Source organism: Trachypithecus francoisi, unplaced genomic scaffold (assembly GCF_009764315.1).
Source record: "Trachypithecus francoisi isolate TF-2019V2 unplaced genomic scaffold, Tfra_2.0 Lachesis_group8, whole genome shotgun sequence".
NCBI lineage: Eukaryota > Metazoa > Chordata > Mammalia > Primates > Cercopithecidae > Trachypithecus > Trachypithecus francoisi.
The window spans coordinates 7,427,158-7,450,533 of record NW_022681473.1 but is presented as its reverse complement, the minus strand read 5'-3'; the positions used below and the strand labels follow the sequence as shown (position 1 = coordinate 7,450,533).

The 23,376-nt window shown below is 41.9% G+C and overlaps 1 protein-coding gene across 5 annotated transcripts in view; it reads left to right on the top strand.

Annotated features, from left to right (window-relative positions):
* The window catches only part of CUNH11orf80 (chromosome unknown C11orf80 homolog), a 92,390-nt gene that overhangs the window by 23,932 nt on the left and 45,082 nt on the right, over positions 1 to 23,376 (top strand). For all 5 annotated transcript variants that reach the window (XM_033207663.1, XM_033207662.1, XM_033207665.1 and 2 more), the window contains one exon: positions 18,512 to 18,621. In XM_033207663.1, the coding sequence (XP_033063554.1) occupies positions 18,512 to 18,621 (110 nt within the window). The remainder of the gene's footprint in view (positions 1 to 18,511; positions 18,622 to 23,376) is intronic.

Here is a 23,376-nt window from a genome sequence, read left to right as displayed (position 1 = left end):
AGTGAAACATGATTGTTTCAGTGTGTCCTCCTTGCTCAGGTCTGCTTCCTATCATGTCTTTATTCAAGTGAGGGAAGGAAAGTGGATGGAGCAATATGAAAAAAATCCATGTTTGTAGATCTCTATTTTGCTACTGTTTCCTCTTTCTTCTATTCATATGATTTTTATTTTTATCTTTTTAAAATAGTTCCTTATTTCCATGTTTATTGACATAACTTAGCTCTTTATACAGTATTGCCAGTTATTTTAAAAAGATGTGCAAGTGTTTTTCCCAAATACAGTTTACAGCCTTCTTTTTCCTTCATAAGACTAGATAAGAATACCTGTCCTTGGCCAGGCACGGTGGCTCACGCCTGTAATCCCAGCACTTTGGGAGGCTGAGGTGGGTGGATCTCGAGGTCAGGAGATCGAGACCATCCCGGCTAACACGGTGAAACCCTGTCTCTACTAAAACTACAGAAAAATTAGTCGGGCATGGTGGCGGGTGCCTGTGGTCCCAGCTACTCAGGAGGCTGAGGCAGGAGAATGGTGTGAACCTGGGAGGTAGAGCTTGCAGTGAGCTGAGATTGCGCCACTGCACTCCAGCCTGGGCGACAGAGTGAGACTCCGTCTCAAAAAAAAAAGAATACCAGTCCTTGTAAACAGGGAGGACTGCTTTGCTGTTGATATATGGCTACATGGCTATGATAGTTCAGTTTTTGCCTCTTCCCTATACACCACCCTTTTGGTGTCAGGGAGACTTTTTTGTTGTTCATTGCTTTGTTTTTTGGAGACAGGGTCTTGCTCTGTTTCCCAGGCTGAAGTGCAGTGGCATGACCACAGCTCACTGCAGCCTTGACCTCTTGGGCTCAAGGGATCCTCCCACTTACAGCCTTCTGAGTAACTGGGACCACAGGTGTGTACCACCATGCCCAGCTAATTATTTTATTTTTTGTAGAGATGAGATCTCGCCATGTTGCCAAAGCTGGTTTTAAACTCCTGGGCTCAAGCGATCCTCCCACCTCGGCCTCTCAAAGTGTAAGGATTACAAGTGTGAGCCACAATCCCCTGTTTATTTCCAAGTTCACTTTTGTCCTCTTTGTTAATTTGTTGGGAAAGAAAGTGAGGAGTGGTGCTTTTCATGGGTTAGAGAGATTGACAGGTCCAGGCTTGCTCAACATTGAGTAAGAAACTCACAGTGGTGAACTCTTGAATGTCTGACATAATCACGTTTTTGTTTTTTTTTTAAGTCTGAGATTCTTGTATTCAAGAATAAAAATCTATTATAATTTTATATCTTACGAAATCAACAACTCTAAGGCTCAGAATTTATCTAACACGTTTCCCCCTGGGAGCTCATTTTGTAGACATGCTCTTATTCATTCTTGAGGAGCAGTCAGACATAAGGGTTATCATCATCTCTGTTTCAGAGATAAGGAAACTGAGACTTATCTCAGCCTCATATACTAAGAAAGAAAACGTTTGTAGACTCATAGATTGCTGGTTATCCATTAAACTATGAGAGACTACACTTAATTTTAAGCTTTTGATACATTCTAAACAGACTCTTGTTGCCAAATTTACCTAACACTTGGTGAGATTTTATAAAGGTTGGTTGAAGATCAAGATATGCTAAAACAAATAGATTTTTGTCTTTTTTTGCTTCCTTAGTATTTCTTTACTCTTTTCCTTGTTACATTTATCTAATTGCACTTCACTATTGAGAACATGTTCAAGATTTGATGTGACAGAAGGGGATGGAAAGGACAGAAGTGGTTTTCTTTTTTTTTTTTGAGACAGAGTCTCGCTCTGTTGCCCAGCCTGGAGTGCAGTGGTGTGATCTCAGCTCACTGCAAGCTCCGCCTCCCGAGTTCATGCCATTCTCCTACCTCAGCCTCCCAAGTAGCTGGGACTACAGGTGCCCGCCACCACACCCAGCTAATTTTTTTTTTTTTTTTTTTGTATTTTTAGTAGAGACAGAGTTTCACCAGAGAGCCAGGATGGTCTCGATCTCCTGACCTCGTGATCCGCCCGCTCCGGCCTCCCAAAGTGCTGGGATTATAGGCGTGAGCCACTGCACCCGGCTGACAGAAGTGGTTTTTACCAACCCTGACATAATCCTTTTCCTTTTCAACTTGGATAGATTAAACAGGAGGAAAAGGATAGCTCTTATTATTAGAGATCCTGGGAGCTGGCTCATGCTCTGGCTGAGTGGTACATAACTGCTTTTATTCAGCAGCCCATGAGAGCTAACCTGCCTTGTACCTAGCTGGCTTAAAATGCTTGAACTTTTACAATTCCTCATTGAGTAATCACCTGGGCACTTATTGTTCCAACTCTGTCCTTCTGGGTTACCACACATCTTTAGTCTTCTCAGCTGGGGACACAAGGAGAGTTATCTCCCTATAGTGGTATAGTGGAATTTGGCTGGAATGGGAAGAGGGGATATTGTGTTTTTTCTGGAGTAGACTTTATGGCCACTGACTTTATGGCTACATTCTGAAAAATGGACAGATGACATCACATACAAAAATTACCTCAAAAGGGATCAAAGAACTAAAACTATAAAACTGTTAGAAAAGGGCCGGGCGCGGTGGCTCAAGCCTGTAATCCCAGCACTTTGGGAGGCCGAGACGGGCGGATCGCAAGGTCAGGAGATCGAGACCATCCTGGCTAACACGGTGAAACCCCATCTCTACTAAAAACTACAAAAAACTAGCCGGGCGAGGTGGCGGGCGCCTGTGGTCCCAGCTACTCGGGAGGCTGAGGCAGGAGAATGGCGTAAACCCGGGAGGTGGAGCTTGCAGGGAGCTGAGATCCGGCCACTGCACTCCAGCCCGGGCGACAGAGCAAGACTCCGTCTCAAAAAAAAAAAAAAAAAAAAAAAAAAAAAAAAAAAAAAAAAAAAAACTGTTAGAAAAGAAAGAAAGGTTTAAATCTTCATGACCTTGGATTAGGCAATGATTTTTTGGGTATGACATTTAAAGCACAAGCAACCAAAGGATAAGTAGAGAAATTGGACTTAATCAGTATTAAAAACTCTTATGCTTCAAAAGATGATATTAAGAAAGTGAAAAGATTAATTATACCTAAAAAAAAAAAAAAAAAAAAGCTGGAAAATAAAGGTCTCTAGTTCCAAAACATAGAAAAAAAAAAGGTGAAAAAATAATCCACAGATAAGAAAAGTCTAGTATCCAGTGTACATAAAGAACTTATACAACAACAATTAAAGGACAAATAGCAAAATTCATATGGTAAAGCCCCAGCCCCCAAAGTGATAGTATTTGGAGATGGGGCCTTTGGGAGGTAAGTGGAGTTAGATTAGATCATGAGGGTTGGGCCTTCATGAGATTAGTGGTTTTATAAGAAGAGGAAGGGAGAGAGAGATTATTCTCTTTTTCCCTCTCCCTCCCTTGTATCCACTGAGGAAAGGCCATGTGAGCACACAATGAGAAGGCAGCTATCTAAAAGCCAGGAAGACAGCCCTCATCAGGAACCAAATCAACTGGCACCTTGATCTTGGACTTCCCAGTCTTCAGAATTGTGAGAAATAAATTTCTCTTTGTTTAAGCTACCTAGTGTATGGCAGAGTTGGGTAGTTGTGACAGTTGCAGCAGAAAGTATATGGCTCATAACATGAAAAATATTTACTAGCTGACCCTTTACCAAAAAAGTTTGCCCGCCCCTGATCTATGCCAGTGAAAGCTGTATCTGAAACTGAGCACTTCAATAATCAACCAGCATTTACTGAGCATCTTCCGTGCTGTTAGTCAGGTTCAGTGGAACCATTGTATAATCTAGATAAGACTTGGGTGAAATAGGAAACACGACATTATATGTAGCAGCATTATGTGTGACATAATAAAAACTTAAGTTGTACCAAATATACATTTAGAAAATAAGACAGGCTGGGCGCAGTGGCTCACGCCTGTAATCCCAGCACTTTAGGAGTCCAAGGTGGGAGGATCACCTGAGGTCACGAGTTTGAGACCAGCCTGACCAACATGGAGAAACCCTGTCTCTACTAAAAATACAAAAAATTAGCTGGGTGTGGTGGTGCATGCCTGTAATCCCAGCTACTTGGGAGGCTGAGGCAGGATCAGGAGAATGGCTTGAACCCGGGAGGCGGAGGTTGTAGTGAGCCAAGATGGCACCACTGTACTCCAGCCTGGTGACAGAGCAAGACTCTGTCTCAAAAAAAAAAAAAAAAAAGATTAGCTGGGTGTTGCGGCAGGCATCTGTAACCCCACCTACTTAGGAAGCTGAGGCAGGAGAATCACTTGAACCCAGGAGGTGGAGGTTGCAGAGAGCCGAGCTCGCACCACAGCACTCCAGCGTGGGCAAGACTCTGTCTCAAGGGGAAAAAAAAAGAGGCTGAGAAATTTAGAGGAACAGCATATGACTGTAACATTTAGAACCATCCTGGTTAGCCACTTACTAGCTTTGTCATGGGCAAGTTACATAACCTCCTTGTGCCTCAGTTTTCTCATTTGTGAAGAGGGAATAATAACACTTTGCGTTGTTAGGAAGACTAAAATGAGAAAATTTATTTTAAGTAATTCCTGTAGTGCCTGGAACATAGAGGGTACTGAAGGCTTCTGTTTATGTTTTTGACTGCTTCATCTCCCTTCCCCATATCTTCAGCCTCAATCTGTCCCCTAAGCATCAAATCCATTCTCCATACAGCAATCAGAGTAATTAAAAAATATAAAAGTAGATTGCATCATTCCCCTTCTTAAAACCCAATACTTAGCACTGAAACTGAAAAATCTACACCTCATCATAAACTGCAAGACTGAATGATCTGGCTCATTTCTGCCTCTCCAAACATTATATATAAAACTATTATTTCCTCAACTCACTTGTACTCCAGCCACATTGGACTAGTTTCTGTTCCTTGACACACACAAAGCCCTTTCTCTTCTTTGAGGCTTTGTACTTGTTCCCTTTACTTGGGATATTTCTCCCCTAGTTTTTTGTGTGACTGGTTGGTCCACTTCTACTTCTATATTTCAGCTTAAATGTCCTCTCTTCCGGGAGGCCTTCCGTGACAACCCTACCTAAGTAGTTTACCTCATTACTAGGCTTATTTCTTTTATAGTACCTATCATATTCTTCAGGAATTTTTTTTTTGTGGGGGAGGGTGTATTTGTTTGTTTATTCTTTCCTAATTAGAATGTAAGCTCCAGCCGGGCCCAGTGGCTCATGCCGGTAATCTCAGCACTTTGGAAGGTCGAGGCGGGTGAACAGCCTGAGGTCAGGAGTTTGAGACCAGGCTGGCCAACATGGTGAAACCCTGTCTTTACTAAAAATTAGCCAGGCGAGGTGGTAGGCGCCTGTGATCCCAGCTATTCGGGAGGCTGAGGCAGAAGAATCGCTTGAACCTGGGAGGTAGAGGTTGCACTGAGCCAAGATTCGCCACTGCACTCCAGTTTGGGTGACAGAGTGAGACTCCATCTCAAAAAAAAAAAAAAAAAAGAAAAGAAAAAGAAAATGTTAGCTCCATGAGGAAAGGAATATAGTTTGTCTTAATCACTTCTATATTTCCAGAGCCCAGCACAATGTCTGGCATATAGCGGGTGTTTAATAAATACAAGGCATACTTCATTTTATTTGTTTATTTTTTTTGAGACGGCATCTCACTCTTGTTGCCCAGGCTGGAGTGCAATGGCATGATTTGGCTCACTGCAACCTCCACCTCCCAGACTCAAGCAATTCTCCTGCCTCAGCCTCCCAAGTAGCTAGGATTACAGGTGCCCGCCACCACACCCAGCTAATTTTTTATTTTTAGTAGTGATGGGGTTTCACCATATTGGCCAGGCTGGTCTCAAACTCCTGACCTCAGGTGGTCCTCCCACCTTGGCCTCCCAAAGTGTTGGGACTACAGGTGTGAACCACCGTACCCAGCCCCTAGTCATGCTTTCAAAGAGATATTTGCCCAGCCCAGCCTGGGAGACTGCGAGCCTGTGGAGGTTGGTCAGGTGGTTGCCCATCTTCTTGATGAGTCTCACTTCTTCATCTAGGAAGTGACTCTCCAGGAAGTCACCGAGATAGGGGTCAGTGTAGGCAGAACCTAGGGCATGAAAATCCAAAAGGGCCTCGTTCAGGTTTTTCTACATGGCTGTGTTGGATTCCATGGCATCCAGGGTTTTAAAACCTACTCATCTTGAGATGGCTTATGAATGTCCTGGAATAGAATGTGGCTGCCCTGCTAGCTTTGCAACTTCAAGACATGCTCTACACCCTTACACTGCTCAGCCAATTTGTGGAAGAAGTGGCCCACGCCTTCTAGAGCCACATCATTGCGGTCAAAATAGAAGCCCAGAATGAGAGAGATGTAGGAGGCCTACAGATACAAATTGACCAAGCGATTGACAGCTGCCTCCAACTTGATGAAATAATTCTGATAAGTCTAGTTGGCAAGAAGGAGCTAACCACAAAAACAGTGCTGGCTGGTCCCAGAAGCAGGAGATGGCTGAGAAGATGATCCTAGAGGTTGCAAGTGGAGAGGAGATTGGAGGGCAGTTGGAGGCCGGAAGAGAGGGAGTCCCTGGGTTTGTTCCATCCAAGTACTATTGAAGCAAGAGACAGATGTGTGGGACTGCCAAATGCACTGCCAGAACATCCATGAATAGCCCATGGTTCAAGGAGTAATTTCAACTTTAAAGACATTATTTAATAAATACATTTTATAAGACTATAGCTGCCATAGATAGAGTATAGAGTCAATTGAAAACTTGGAAAGGAGTCACCATTCTAGATGTCATTAAGAGCATTTGTCATTCATCGGAGGAGGTCAAAACATCAACATTAACAGGAGTTTGGAAGAAGTTGATTCCACCCCTTATGGATGACTTTGAGGGGTCCATAAAGTGGAAGTGGAAGACTTAACTGCAAATGTGGCCTGGCCAGTAAGTGGTATTTTTTTTTTTTAAGAATTTCATTTTCCAACCGTTTCTTGCTAGTATTTGAAATACAATTGATGTTTATATATTTTTCAAGCTTGCTAAACTAGCCTGGGAAACATAGCAAGGCCCATATCTACAAAACATTTCTAAAAGTTAGTTGGGCCTGGTGCTGCATGCCTATAGTCCTAGCTACTCAGGAGGCTGAATCAGGAGGATTGATTGAACCCAGGAGTTGGAGGGTGCAGTGAGCTATAATTTTGCCACTGTACTCCAGCCTGGGAGACAGAGTAAGACCCTATCTCAAAAAATAAAAATCTTGGCCGGGCACTGTGGCTCATGCCTATAATCTCAGCACTTTAGGAGGCTGAGGCGGGCAGATCATCTGAGGTCAGGAGTTTGAGACCAGCCTTGCCAACATGGCGAAACCCCGTCTCTACTAAAAAATACAAAAATAGCTGGGTGTGGTGTTGCATGCCTGTCTTTCCAGTTACTCCAAAGCTAAGGCAGCAGAATCAGTTGAACCTGGGAGGTGGAGGTTGCAGTGAGCCAAGATCATGCCACTGCACTCCAGCCTGTATTGTTGGATTTGATTTGCCATAATTTTATTAAGAATTTTTGCATCTATGTTCACAAAGGATATGTTTAATTTTCTTTTCTTGTAATGTTTTTGTCTCGTTTTGGTACAAGTAATGCTGGCCTCATAGAATTACTTTGGACATATTCTCTGTTCTTCAATTGCCTAGAAGAGTTTGTAGAAGATATTATTTCTTCCTTAAATATTTGGTACAATTTCTTCCTTAAATATTTGGTGCAAATCATCAAGGAAGCCATCTGGGCCTGATTTTTTCCTTCCTGGGAAATATTTTAACTACAAATTCAATTTCTTTAATAATTATACGGTTGGTCTCTCTCTCTTTTTGCGACATGGTCTTTGTTGTCCAGGCTTGAGTACAGTGGGGCGATTTCAGCTTGTTGCAGCTTTGACCTCCCTGGCTCAAGCAATTCTCCTGCCTCAGACTCAGGACTATAGGCATGCACCACCATACCTGGTTTGTATTTTTTGTAGAGACAGAGTCTCACTGTGTTGCCCAGGCTGGTCTGGAACTCCTGGACTCAAGTGATCCGCTTGCCTCAGCCTCCTAAAGTGCTGGAATTATAGGTGTGTGCCACTGCACCTGGCTTCTTTTTTTCCTTGGTAAGCATGGGTAATTTGTGTCAAGGAATTTGTGCATTTTATCTAAGTTATTGAGTTTATTGACATAAAATTGTTCATAATTTTCCTTGCTATCTTTCTAATGTTTGTAGAATCTCTAGGAATATCTCCTTTCTTACTCCTGGTATTGGTTATTTATGTCTTCTCTTTTATTTTCCTTGATTAGTCTGGCTAGAACCAGGTTCTTCCTGTTGTTTTCTTTTTTTTTTTTTTTTGAGATGGAGTCTCGCTCTGTCACCCAGGCTGGAGTGCAGTGGCCGGATCTCAGCTCACTGCAATCTCCGTCTCCCGGGTTCACGCCATTCTCCTGCCTCAGCCTCCCGAGTAGCTGGGACTACAGGCGCCCGCCACCTCGCCCGGCTAGTTTTTTGTACTTTTTAGTAGAGACGGAGTTTCACCGTGTTAGCCAGGATGGTCTCGATCTCCTGACCTTGTGATCCGCCCGCCTCGGCCTCCCAAAGTGCTGGGATTACGGGCTTGAGCCACCGCGCCCGGCCCTTCCTGTTGTTTTCTATTTCATTCATTTACACTCTGATCTTTTATTCTTTCTTTTGCTTGTTTGGGGTCTTATTTGCTCTTCTGTTTCTAGTTTTATTTTTTTATTTTTTTATTTTTTTTTTTTTTTTTTTATTTTATTTTATTTTTTTTTTTTTTTTTTTTTTGAGACGGAGTCTGGCTCTGTCGCCAGGCAGGAGTGCAGTGGCGCGATCTCGGCTCACTGCAAGCTCCGCCTCCCGGGTTTACGCCATTCTCCTGCCTCAGCCTCCCGAGTACCTGGGACTACAGGCGCCTGCCATCTCGCCCGGCTAATTTTTTGTATTTTTAGTAGAGACGGGGTTTCACCGTGTTAGCCAGGATGGTCTCGATCTCCTGACCTCGTGATCCACCCGTCTCGGCCTCCCAAAGTGCTGGATTACAGGCTTGAGCCACCGCGCCCGGCCTATTTTTTATTTTTTTGAGGCGGAGTCTCGCTCTGTCGCCCGGACTGGAGTGCAGTGGCTGGATCTCAGCTCACTGCAAGCTCCGCCTCCGGGTTTATGCCATTCTCCTGCCTCAGCCTCCGAGTAGCTGGGACTACAGGCGCCCGCCACCTCGCCCGGCTAGTTTTTTGTACTTTTTAGTAGAGACGGAGTTTCACCGTGTTAGCCAGGATGGTCTCGATCTCCTGACCTTGTGATCCGCCCGCCTCGGCCTCCCAAAGTGCTGGGATTACGGGCTTGAGCCACCGCGCCCGGCCCTTCCTGTTGTTTTCTATTTCATTCATTTACACTCTGATCTTTTATTCTTTCTTTTGCTTGTTTGGGGTCTTATTTGCTCTTCTGTTTCTAGTTTTATTTTTTTATTTTTTTATTTTTTTTTTTTATTTTTTTATTTTATTTTATTTTTTTTTTTTATTTTTTTTTTTTTTGAGACGGAGTCTGGCTCTGTCGCCCAGGCAGGAGTGCAGTGGCGCGATCTCGGCTCACTGCAAGCTCCGCCTCCCGGGTTTACGCCATTCTCCTGCCTCAGCCTCCCGAGTACCTGGGACTACAGGCGCCTGCCATCTCGCCCGGCTAATTTTTTGTATTTTTAGTAGAGACGGGGTTTCACCGTGTTAGCCAGGATGTCTCGATCTCCTGACCTCGTGATCCACCCGTCTCGGCCTCCAAAGTGCTGGGATTACAGGCTTGAGCCACCGCGCCCGGCCTATTTTTTATTTTTTTGAGGCGGAGTCTCGCTCTGTCGCCCGGACTGGAGTGCAGTGGCTGGATCTCAGCTCACTGCAAGCTCCGCCTCCCGGGTTTATGCCATTCTCCTGCCTCAGCCTCCCGAGTAGCTGGGACTACAGGCGCCCGCCACCTCGCCCGGCTAGTTTTTGTATTTTTAGTAGAGACGGGGTTTCACTGTGTTAGCCAGGATGGTCTCGATCTCCTGACCTCGTGATCCACCCGTCTCGGCCTCCCAAAGTGCTGGGATTACAGGCTTGATGTTTTTAGTTTTATAAAGTGAAAGCCGCAATCATTGATTAGAGACAATTCTTTTCTACACTGAAGTCATAATGACATTTTATGTAATTTCTTTTTTCTTTTTTTTTGACACAGAGTGTCACTCTGTTGCTCAGGCTGGAGTGCAATGGTGCGATCTCAGTTCACTACAATCGCCGCCTCCCAGGTTCAAGTGATTCTCCCACCTCAGCCTCCTGAGTAGCTGAGACTACAGGCATGCACCACCATGCCCGGGTAACTTGTGTATTTTTAGTATAGACAGGATTTCACCATGTTGGCCAGCCTGATCACGAACTCCTGACCTCAAGTGATCTGCCTGCCTCGGCCTCCCAAACTGCTGGAACTACAGGAATGAGCCACCATGCCTGGCATATGGCTTACTTCTTTTCCTTGTCATATTGTATTGGATAGAATAGTACTAGTATTAAATAGAATAGCAGGGGTAATATTAGGCATCTGTGTCTTGCTTTCCTTAAACAAGGAAATTAAACAAGGAGGGATTATTTAAAAGTCTATCATTGGCCGGGACCAGTGGCTCATGCCTGTAATCCCAGCACTTTGGGAGGTCAAGATTGGAGGATCATTTGAGGCTAAGAGTTCGAGACCAGCCTGGTCAACACAGAAAGTCCTCATTTCTTAAAAGAAAAAAAAATTATTATTAAGTATATTTGCAATAGTTTTTGTACCTGCTCCTGTTAAGTTTAGGAAATTCTTTTCTATCCCTAATTTGCCAGCAGTGTTTGTTATGAATGAATGCTGTATTTCCTAAAATGCTTTTTCTAGGCCAGGCACAGTGGCTTATGCTAGTAATCCCAGCAGTTTGGGAGGCCAAAATGGGAGGATCACTTGACGCTGGTAGTACAAGACCAGCCTGGGCAGCATGGCAAGACCCAGTCTCTACAAAAAAATACAAAAATTAACTGAGCGTGGTGGTGTGCACCTATAGTGTCCCAGCTTCTTGGGAGCCTGGGACAGAAGGATAGTTTGGCCCCAAGAGGTGGAGGCTGCACTGAGCCAGCATCATGCCCATCATGTTTTTTTAATACTGTTGTAATCACAATATATATAATGTTGTCCTATGTCTTTTTTTAATTAACATAAGCATTTTTCATGTTATGACATAGTCTTCTAGTCATTATTTTAATGGCTAAATTATCCATCAAGATGTATCATAAATTAACCATTTTTCTATTAATAGACATTTAGATTTGTTCTTTTTTCCCCCATTATTATGAATAGCAGGATAGTTATAGTGGCTAGGAGATTATACGGTGTGGTCTTGAGCAAGTTTTTGATCTTTTGAAAGCACCTACCTCATAAAATTGTTTTGAGGATTAAGTGAAGTAATATGTATAATGCATGTAGCGCAGTGGTTATTCTGAATACACGGTTCTCAATAAGTGCTAATTAATATCACTGGAATGAATATCTTAATGCGTATAGCCTTTTACTATATTGAAAATTTTTGGATTAATTTTCTGAGATAGAATTAACTTGATCAAAGTTTGTGTACATTTTTATGGCCCTGAAATTGCTTTGTAAAAAGTCATGTCAGCCAGGCGTGGTGGCTCATACCTGTAATCCCAGCACTTTGGGAGGCTGACATGGGCGGATCACTTGAGGTCAGGAGTTCAAGACCAGTCTGCTAACATGGCGAAACCCCATGTCTACTAAAAATACAAAAAAATAGCATGTAGTCTCAGCTACTCGGGAGGCTGAGGCAAGGGAATCACTTCAATCTGGGAGGTGGAGGTTGCAGTGAGCCGAGATCGCACCACTGCACTCCAACCTGGGCATCAAAGCAAGACTCCATCCCCCCAAAAAAAGTTGTGTCATGTAATGCTAACATTTGTAGTAAAGTTACCAACTTCACCGTACTTTGCTGGCATTGGGAATTTCAATTACTTAAAATATTTAAGCTAATTTACAAGTTAATGAGATGGTTAAAAGTTTTAATTATATGTGTCTGAACCTTTTAATAAGTGTTTACCACCTCTATTTTCTGTTTTCTGAACTTTGTGTCTTTTCTTTTCTTTTTTTTTTTGAGGCGGAGTCTTGCTCTGTCGCCCGGGCTGGAGTGCAGTGGCCAGATCTCAGCTCACTGCAAGCTCCGCCTCCCGGATTTACGCCATTCTCCTGCCTCAGCCTCCCGAGTAGCTGGGACTACAGGCGCCCGCCACCTCGCCCGGCTAGTTTTTGTATTTTTAGTAGAGACGAGGTTTCACCGTGTTAGCCAGGATGGTCTCGATCTCCTGACCTCGTGATCCGCCCGCCTCGGCCTCTCAAAGTGCTGGGATTACAGGCTTGAGCCACCGCGCCCGGCCTGTGTCTTTTCTTTCTTTCTTTTCTTTTCTTCCTTTCTTTCTTTCTTTTTTTTTTTTAGAGACAGTCTCAAACTCCTGGGCTCAAGTTATTCTCCTGCCTCAGTCTCCCAAATTGCTGGGATTACAGGCTTGAGCCACTGCACCCAACCTTCTCTATGTCTTTAGGGACAAACTTATAGGATGAAATTTAGGATGAATTCAGTCATTAGCTTGATACCATGATGTACAAATCCCTGAATTTCAATTTCATTGTTAAAATGCCATTGTTTCAAGATGCTCAGTTGGCTATGGAAAGATAGGTCATCTATTCCAACTACTCAGGGGGATCTTTTGAGCCCAAGAGGTCAAGGCTACAGTGAGCCGCAATCACAGCACTGCACTCTAGCCTGGGCAGCAAAGTGAGACTGTCTCAAAAAATAAAATATAAAGTTTATATGGAAAGAAAAAGACCCAGAATAGCCAACTCAATATTGAAGAATAAAGTCAGAGGACTGGCACCACCTGACTTCAAGACTAATAAAGCTACAGTAGTTAAGACACTGGTATTGGCAAGAGAATAGGTAAATACTTTTTTTTGCTCAATTTTGAGTATTTTTAAATATTCAAATACTTATAATTCCCTACCTTATGAGATTATTTTTGCGCTGAAAAGTTAGCTGTCAAGAAAAATTCAAGGAAAAAATAGTCTTTTATATTCACTTATTTATGATTTCTGGTGCTCTTCATTTCTTCCTGTATAGCTGGGTTTCTATCTTCAGCCTGAAGAAAATCCTTTAGCAAATCTTCTAGCAACAGATTATTTCATCTTCTATCTTAAAATGCCTTTACTTTAACCTCATTTTGAAGGATATTGCACTGGAATATCTGGCTTGATAGTTTTCTCCTTTTTAACATTTTGAAAGATATTGTCAGTTGTCTTCTGTGCTTTATTTATTTATTTATTTATTTATTTATATTTTTTTGGAGACAGGGTCTCACTCTCTCACCCAGGCTGGAGTGCAGTGGCGCAATCTCGGCTCACTGCAACCTCTGCCTCCCGGGTTCAAGCCATTCTTGTGCCTCAGCCTCCCGAGTAGCACTGGGGTTACAGACATGCACCACCACACTTGGCTAACTTTTATATTTTTAGTAGAGACAGGGTTTTGCCATGTTGACCAGGCTGGTCTTGTACTCATGGCCTCAAGTGATCACCTACTTTGGCCTCCTGAAGTGCTGGGATTATAGGTGTGAGCCACCGCGCCTGGACCTGGCCTTTATTATTTATGGTAAGAAGTCAGCTGTGATTCATATTATACCTCCACTATATATAATGTGTGCTTTTCCTCTGGCTTCTTTAAATATCTTTATCTTTGGTTTTTATCATTTTGACTATTCTATACCTAGATGTGATTTTCTTTGCATTTATCCTCCTTGGGGTTTGCTGAGCTTTTCACATCTTAATATTTTTCATGAAATTTTAGGGAATTTTGTCCATGGTTTCTCGATGTTTTTCTTGTCCTATTCTCATTTTATTCTCCTATCCTCCTTCTGGGACTCCCATTACACATATTTTAGACTGGCTGATATTTTCCTACAGGTTTCTAAGACTTTATTCATTTTTCTTCAGTCTTTTCGTCTTTATTCTCCAGATTGGATAGTTTTTGTTATTTGTCTTCAGTGATTTTGCTGACTCTTCTGTCACCTCTAATCTGCTATTAAACCTATCCAATGAATTCTTCATTTCAATGATTTAACTTTTCAGTTATAGAATTTCTTTTTGATTCTTTTTGTATAGTGTTAATTTATCTGCTGACATTTCCTATCAGTTCACTCATTAAGGCTGCCTTTTAAGCCTTTGAACATATTTATAATAGATTCTTTAAAGTCTTTCCTAAATGTAATATCTGTACCGTATCCGGTTCTGTTTCTTTTCTTTTTTCAGAGACAGGGTCTCACTCTGTCAGCAGGCTGAAAAGTGCAGTGGCACAGTCATAGCTCCTGCAGCCTAAAACTCTTGGCCTCAAGTGATCCTTCCACCTCAGCCTCTTGAGTAGCTAGGACCACAGGCATGTACCACCACACCCGGCTAATTTTTAATTTTTTTTGTAGAGACAAGAGTCTTGCCATGTTGCCTAGGCTAGTCTCAAATTCCTGGCCTCAAGCGATCCTCCTGCCTTGGCCCCCCAAGTGCTGGGATTATAGGCATGAACCTGGCCCTCAGGTTCTTTTTCTATTAGTTGCTTTTTTTTCCCCTTGACTGTGGGTTATCATTTCCTATTTCTTTGCATATTTAGTAAATTTTTATTTTATACTGGACAATATGATCATATTCTATATTATGTTATCTATCTCTGGAGAGTATTAATTTTTGTTCTAGTAGGCTATGCACCTTGACCTTGTGCAGGCTTGTTTTTATGCATTTTAAAGGGTAGGTTTGTAGAAAGCCAATGCATTTTTCAAACTCTTCTAATTTGATACCATTTAGCCTCCAAACTCTGTCTCTTCTGTGGATTTTGTCAACACATGACCTTAGACTTTTTTCGGGTGGGTCTAGAGCAGACCTTCATCTACAGTATGGTTTTCATTACTAGAGCATTATCTGTGGGGCATCTCAGCTAGACACTAGCAGTTTTAACAAGGTCTCCCCATTTCTAACTAGGCCTGAAGGCCAACATTTTTCAGCACTGGAAAATCTTGCTAGTATCTTGTTACATTCTCAACTCCATAGCACCTGCTCTTTGGGGAATCGTATGTAGTCTCACTCTCTGCATGGATAGTCCAGACCTTGGCCAAGGACTCATGGGGAGCTACTACACATACTTTAGTACCCTACTCTGTGCAGCTCCCTCTTCTCTAGTGCCCTGCCCTGCAGATTCCAGGTACTTTCACAACTCCAAAATCTATTCTCTGCCTCCTCAGCTTAGTGGGACCACTGTCCTCTGCTTGGGTTCCATGTCCCAGTTCTGTAGATAGGAAAATTTCCCCAGGCAGACACCCAGGGCAATCACAGGACTAACCTGGTGACTTTCCCTTCTCTCAAGGGATTGTAACCTTGTGCTATCTGTTGTCCAATGCCTGAAAACAATTGTCTCATATATTTTATCCAGTTTTATAGTAGTTTTTGGTTTGAGGGCTCATTTGGTTATTTCATTAATGCTGGGAGGAGAAGCCCCAGTACGTGGTTTTGCCATGTGTTCATAATGTCATCTGATTGAAAATTTTCTATCTATTTCATCTTTAACAGTTGAAAACCTATGTGAAGAGGTAGCTTGATACTGATAATAATCTCTCATTCTTTCTCCTTGTCCCCACATGATCTCAGCAAAAACGTAAACTCATGTTTAAATGGACATGGTGGTTTGTTTAGTGGTTATTTGAGTGAGGACTTGTAGTTGGTAAACATTTTAAGTCTCTCATTTTGTAATGGTAGTTTGGCTCTCTTAAAAGTTCAGATTTGGCTGGGTGAGGTGGCTCATGCCTGTAATCCCAGCACTCTGGGAGGCTGAAGCAGGAAGATCTCTCGAGACCAGCCTGGGCAACATAGTGAGACCCTGTATCTACAAAAAATTACAAAAATTTCCCTAAGCAGTTTAATATAAAGAAAAAAAATTAGCTGGGCATTGTGTACACCTGTAGTTCTAGTGAGTCGGGAGGCTGAGGCAGGAGGATCCTTTGATCCCAGGAGTTGGAGGCTGCAGTGAGCTATGATCACACCACTGCACATAGCCTGGGCCACAGAACATGATGCTGTCTTGGATAGACAGACAGATAGATGATTGATTGATTGATTGATTCATTGATTGATAGATAGATAGACAGAGTAAGTAAAAGAGTCCAGATTCAAAGTTATTTCAGATCTTTGAAGATAGTACTGGATTATCTTCTGGCATTTAGCATTGCTAACTCATGGGGTGTTTTTGCTGATTTAATTTTTTTTTTTTGGTAGCTTGTAGAGTTTTCTGCGTATCCTTGTTATTTTGGATTTCATTGTGATGTGTTAACTATGTGGCTTTTTAAATTTTTTCTTTTGCCTTGTTTTTTAGAAAATTATCGTGCTTGAAGTTTGGTAAAATTGTTCAAATAGCACTTATATCTGTCTTTGTTTTATATTTCTCAGTCACTATTTCTTCTGGATCTATTTTTAATATCTCTTGCCTTTTCTTCTTTTAATTGATATAAAATTCATATACCATAAACAAAACCATTTTAAAGTATACAATTTAGTGGTTTTTAGTATATTTTCAGCATTGTATAACTAAAATTTTTTTGGCAGGGTCTCACTGTGTCACCCAGGTAGGAGTGCAGTAGCTTGGTTATGGTTCACTGCAGCCTTGACCTCCTGGGCTGAGGTAATCCTCCCACTTCAGCCCTCCGAATAGTTGGGACTAGAGCTGTGCACCACCACGCCTAGTTAATTTTTTGGTATTTTTTTATAGAGATGGGGTTTCGCCACATTGGCCAGGGTAGTCTCAAACTCCTGGGCTCAAGCGATCCTCCCGCCTTGGCCTTCCAAAGTGCTGGGACTATAGGCATCAGCCACTGCTTCTTGCCTGTATAACTGTTATCACTATCCAATTCCAGTACATTTTCATCCTGAAAAAGAAACCGTGTACTCATTAGCAGCCACTCTGCTTACTTTCATTCTCTATGCCTTGGCAAACACTAATCTACTTTCTGTCTCTGTCGATTTGCTTATTTTGGACATCTCATATAAATGGAATCATACAATATGTATAGCATTTTGTGTGTGGGTTCTTTAAGTATTATGTTTTCAAGGTTTATCCATGTTGTTTCATGTCACAGTACTTCATTTCTTTTTATGGCTGAGTACTCCCCATTTGGTTAAGCCATTCATCATTTGATGGACATTTGGGTTGTTTCTACTTTTAGCCATAATGAGTAATCCTGCTGTGAGCATTCATGTACTAATTTTTCTTTTAAATTTGCTCTTTTACTGTGTCCAGTCTAACCATCCATAGAGTTTTAATTTCAAACACTGTATCTTTAATTTCTAAGATTTCTTTTCTCTTTTTCTTTTCTTTGTTTTTTTTTTTTTTGAGAGTTTCGCTCTGTCACCCAGGCTGGAGTGCAGTGGCACAATCTCAGCTCACTGCAACCTCCACCTCCCAGGTTCTAGCAATGCTCCTGCCTCAGCCTCCCAAGTAGCTGGGATTACAGGCGCCTGCCACCACGCCTGGCTAATTTTTAAAATATTTTTAGTAGAGACGGGGTTTCACCACGTTGTCCAGGCTGGTCTCGAACTCCTGACCTCAGGTGATCCACCAGCCTTGGCCTCCCAAAGTGCTGGAATTACAGGCATGAGCCACCATGCCTGGCCAATTTCTAAGATTTCCTTTTTTTTTTTTTGAGGCAGAGTCTCGCTCTGTCACCCAGGCTGGGGTGCAGTGGCGCAATCTCAGCTCACTGCAAGCTCTGCCTCCCGGGTTCACGCCATTCTCCTATCCCCGCCTCCTGAGTAGCTGGGATTACAGGCACCCGCCAGTAGTCCCTAAAATCCCGATTTTAGGCGGATCACCTAGAGGCATGGTGTTGCATGCCTCTAATCCCAGCTACTTGGGTGGCTGAGGCATAAGCATAGCTTGAACCCAGGAGGCAGATGTTGCAGTGAGCCGAGATAGCACCATTGCACTCCAGCCTGGGTGACAGTGTAAGACTCCAACTCAAAAAAAAAAAAAAAGGTTCATGCCTGAGAGTCATTCTTGAATTTTTCAGCCCTCAGCTCTAAATTAGTTCATGTACTAGACTTGTGTTTATTACATAATGAGTTGATTAATTAAAAAATACAAGAATATCAGAACTATCAGTTCTGAAGCTTTCAGGCATTAAACATGACCTTGTGGAAATTAACAGAAAATAAAAATTGATTTAGCAAATGTAAAATATTGAAAAGATGAGGTTAAATGTCCTAATCTCATAAAGTAATTCTAAATGTTCAAGCAATTTGCTGATGCATAGCCATTTCCAGTCATATTTTAAATCTTGTAGATAATCTTTTCATTAGAGAAAAGCCTTCTTGTCTCACCAGTTTAATAAACAAATCCAGAAATCCTGGTTCTTACCCACACTGCTTGTTTGACTTTGTTTCTATTTTTTCTCACACAGAAATACAGTCCACACTGCCCGGAATCTCTGCAAAGCTGACTTGGACTTCAGAGGAAGGCAGCTCTCCTCAGGATATGACAGGGGTAACACCCTTCCAGATGACTTTTGAGGCAGGTTTTGTTGTAGTCTTATAAATTACTAATGATTTTATTCTTATTTTTCTGCAAATCTAATAACAGGAAAGAAAAGCCTAGGTCCCTCAAAGTTCCAAGCTGAAATGAAATAAGGCATTGGGTTCCCAAACTTGCCTGTGCAGACATTAGATCACCTAGGAACTCCCAAAATACTGTGGTCTGTGTCCCACTCTGAGTGACTGTGATTTAATTGGTCTGGGTGTTGTACTTATTAGTCTTCTTGGGCTTCGATAACAAAATACCACAGAATAGATGGCTTAAGCGATAGAGATTTATTTTCTCATAGTTCTGGAGGCTAGACGTCCAAGATCAAGGTGCTGTCAGGGCTGGCTTCTGGTGAGGCCTCTTTTCCTGGCTTGTAGACTACTGCCTTGTTACTGTGTCCTTACATGGCTTTTTTTCCGTGTGTGCATGAAAAGAAAGAGATCTCTAATGTCTCTTTATTTTTATTGAAATTTTTTTGGTAGAGATGTGGTCTTGCTATGTCGCACAGGCTGGAGTGCAGTGGCTATTCACAGGTACAGTCATAGCACACTACAGACTTGAACTCCTGAGCTTAAGTGATCTTCCTGCCTCAGCCTGCAAAGTAACTGGTAGCTGGGACTACAGGTGGGAACTACTGGCACCTGGCTCTGGTGTATCTTTTTATAAGGACACCAGTCCTATTAAGACCTGGGGTCAGGGCCCTACCCTTATGGCCTCATTTAATCTTAATAACCTCCTGAGGGCTCTACCTTCAAACACAGTCACTTTGGGGCTTAGGACTTCAGCATATGGATTTTGAGGGACACAATTCCATCCATAACAGGTATGGCCTAGGCTTTGGAACATTTTTTAGATCCCAGGTGATTCCTAATATGCAGATGAATTTGAGAACCACTGAAATAAGCCTTTATTTGAATTTGGATCTCCTGATAAAGAAAATAAAAAGTGACTCCCAGTGCAGATCCTACTTGGATACATTTTTATTAGTTTGGTTTAGAGATCTCTTTAGCGACTTATTTGTAGTCCAGATTTATGAGGGTGATAATTCACTCTCCATTCCCTTTAACAGTTCTCTTATCTCCTATTTTCCTTCCTTGGAGTTGGTGGAGACATAACAAATTAGAGTGCTTTAAACATTCTCCTAGAAGCCCTTGGGCAACCTTTCTCCATATTTGAATAATGATATGCTCATTCTGAAAGGAATGGGTATGGTATCAGGACAACAGATATCCCTAGCTGTGCCTTATCTTCTTTAGGAGAATGGAGGGTAAACAATCTGGAGCAATTAATGATTAGTCAGCTCTGAAACTATTCATGTCAAGTAGCAGTAAAATGGTGATTCCAGTGAACCAAAAAGGGCAATTCTAGGAAATGAGGTTCTGTGTTTCAGTCAGCCTGAGCAAGCAGTACTTTGTATACATAACATTTAGATATATTGTTTAAGCATCCTGACAAGTCTGTGAAGGGGGTTGGATGAGGATTATCACCCCATTTTACAGATCAGAAAGTTGAGATTCAGAGAACTTGACTGACTCTCCCAGTGTCATACAAAAGTTAAGTGGCAGAATTAGAACTTGAACCAAAGTCTGACTCATATAGATCAGGGCTATTTCAATATTTACTTATTCATCCAGACACGTGTGTTTGTTCAAGTCAGTGTCAGTGAGCTAGATACTATCTGTAGGTACATTGTCTTAAGATATATTACTTGATCCCAAGGAACTTGGAATATAAATAGAAAGATCAAGAAGTAAACACATAATTACAATACGGCGTGATTCCCAGGATGGATGATAGAAGTGAGCCCTGAATGCTATGTTAGCATGGAGGAAGGGCACCTAATCTGTGGGAAGAGGTCGAAGTCTGGAGGTCTTGAAAGACTGAAAAACGGATTTGCTGGCTGTAGGAGATTCTGACACTTGAAAGAATAGGAAGTTGTTATCAGAGTGATAAAGTTTCTCTTATTTTTTTTCTTTATTGCAAGAGTAGTGTTTCCCTCAGAAAAATCAAAGCATGATCAAAACAGACATTTAGAATACACATAATTTGGCCTTTCAGGGCAGCCATTATTAATACCTTGGTATACATCTTTTCACAATAGAGTGGGGCATTTCAATTTAAGATATTCAGAATGGAACAGTTCCAAGCCGTGGCCATGGAAATAGGTGGCTGGGAATGAGTGGAGGTCAAGGTCATTATTGTTGAAGAGGTCAGGGAACTGCGAGACTAAGTTATTGCTTAGGCTGGTTATCTGCTTGGATATGGATGTTAGTCAAGATGATGACAGCATTTAGCGTACAGAGGAAAATTGTGAGCTTAGTGACCAGGAGTCAGCTGGTGATGGAGATGAAAAGTAAAAGAATCGTGTAGTCAAATGGCATTAGCCTCAAGGGAACAAGGATTTCCTCACGGATTTCTTCCATTATATCTCATTGTTTTTGGTACTGTGCAGCTATGTAAACAATATTTGAATGAAGAGAATGGGAAGAGATAAATGGGAGATTGTAAAAGATTTCATCATGAACCCCTCAATTGAGGAGAAAAGTTAAGTAACAAGGTTCACAGCAAAGACTAATAGAGATATCCATGGAAAAGCTATAATAAATGATCCATTCATTTGGGCCTGCGAGGAAAGTTAATTGCAAGGAAGACTGAGGAAGACATTTCTTCATTTAGGAGAAATATTGGGTTTTGTGTTTACGCCCACAGCTAGTCTTACATCTTGGGGTTCATTAGGCTGGGTAACATGTCCCTCCAAAAGCAATCTGATTTTTTTTTTTTTTTTTTTTTGAGACAGAGTCTGGCTCTATCGCCCAGGCTGGAGTGCGGTGGCCGGATCGCAGCTCACTGCAAGCTCCGCCTCCCGGGTTTACGCCATTCTCCTGCCTCCGCCTCCCAAATAGCTGGGACTACAGGCGCCCGCCTTGTCGCCCGGCTAGTTTTTTGTATTCTTTAGTAGAGACGGGGTTTCACCGTATTAGCCAGGGTGGTCTCGATCTCCTGACCTTGTGATCCGCCCGTCTCGGCCTCCCAAAGTGCTGGGATTACAGGCTTGAGCCACCGCGCCCGGCCGCAATCTGATTTTATAAGATCTTCTCGACAGCTTTATCAAGTTTAATATTTATTTTTGTAATAATACTAAGTGATCAAGTGAATGGAGTTATACATATATACATACAAACATATATGCACAAACATATCTATATATTTATACATCTGTACTTCTGTGTGTATGTATCCAAGGTAAGATAGGAAGAACTGAGACTTTCTTCTAGAAAGTAATATAAGGGCTCATGACTGCATAAGTTCATATTTAAAAGCATACTTCTATATTCTGTCATATAATTAGACATATTTAAAGGTGAAGACTAAAACCGTATGATTCAATAGTGGTTTCTGTTCTGCAGGGCTGGCAGCATCTATTTTTTTCATAACAGTAAATAAGTAAGTTCACTGCTTCTGTAGGTATGTCAGGCTGGGGTACTGGGTCTCTAACACCCAACACCCAACTGTAAAAGGCTTTGTCGTCTGTCTCTTCCTCTCTCTAATAATTATTTCTTTTTTTGTTGTTTTTTTTGAGACGAAGTCTTGCTCTGTCGCCCAGGCTGGAGTGCAGTGGCGTGATCTCAGCTCACTGAAAGCTCCACCTCCTGGGTTCATGCCATTCTCCTGCCTCAACCTCCCGAGTAGCTGGGACTACAGGTGCTTGCCACCATGCCCAGCTAATTTTTCATATTTTTAGTAGAGGTGGGCTGTGTTAGCCAGGATGGTCTTGATCTCCTGACCTCGTGATCTGCCTGCCTTAGCTTCCTAAAGTGTACATCTTTAGGATTACAGGCGTGAGCCACCACGCCTGGCCTCCTCTCTCTAATAATTTTATGAGTAGACCTTAAAAGGGGCCTCTAACCCCTTTTAAGGGGTTAGTTGTGTTGTATTAACTATCCTCTCTGACCTGACATTAGTCACTTTATCCTAAGTCTGGGTTAGGTTCAGTCCTTCTGCTGTATTCCTTTAGCACCTCATTTATGTAAATTTCACATTGTCATCTAAATTAGTCTGTCTCATCTACTGAACTGTGAACTCTTCTAATTCTGAGATTGTCTTATTTATTTTTATAAGTCCAGATACATAATAAGACACATTAATATTTTATGAGTGAGTAAATGCATATATTAAATAGTCATACATAAGCATTGCTTATTAGGCTCTATAAAAAATAATGATGGATTATATATTACCCCATTCAGATAGCTACCTGTATACACAGAAAATGAACATTTTTGGAGAGGCAGCACTGCATTAGAATGTGGACTTTGGAGTTAGTCAGCTCTAGTTATGAATCCCACTGCTGCCACTTAACTAGCTGTGTGTGACCTTGGACAAATTAATTAGCTTATTGAGTCTCATTATCCTCTTCTATAAAATGGAGTTATTTCTTACTTGCATAGAAACTGCTTGGCATGTAGCAAGTATTCAGGAAATATCATCATTATTCATTGTAGCCTCTCTCCAGTAGTTGCTCAAGGAACTTTCACTTCGCTTGTCTTACTGTTAGATATAATTAGCCCTCTCTATGATACACCCTATAATCACCAAGGTTACAAAGCTTTGAAACTGTTCCAAGAAGTTGTTTTGGAAGTGGTAAGTACAGAAAACGCTTTAAAGACTATTGCTTTTTGGTTTAAACATTTTATACTAAAATTTCAAAAATGAAGGATGTGACTATGATATGTATGCCGACTGCAG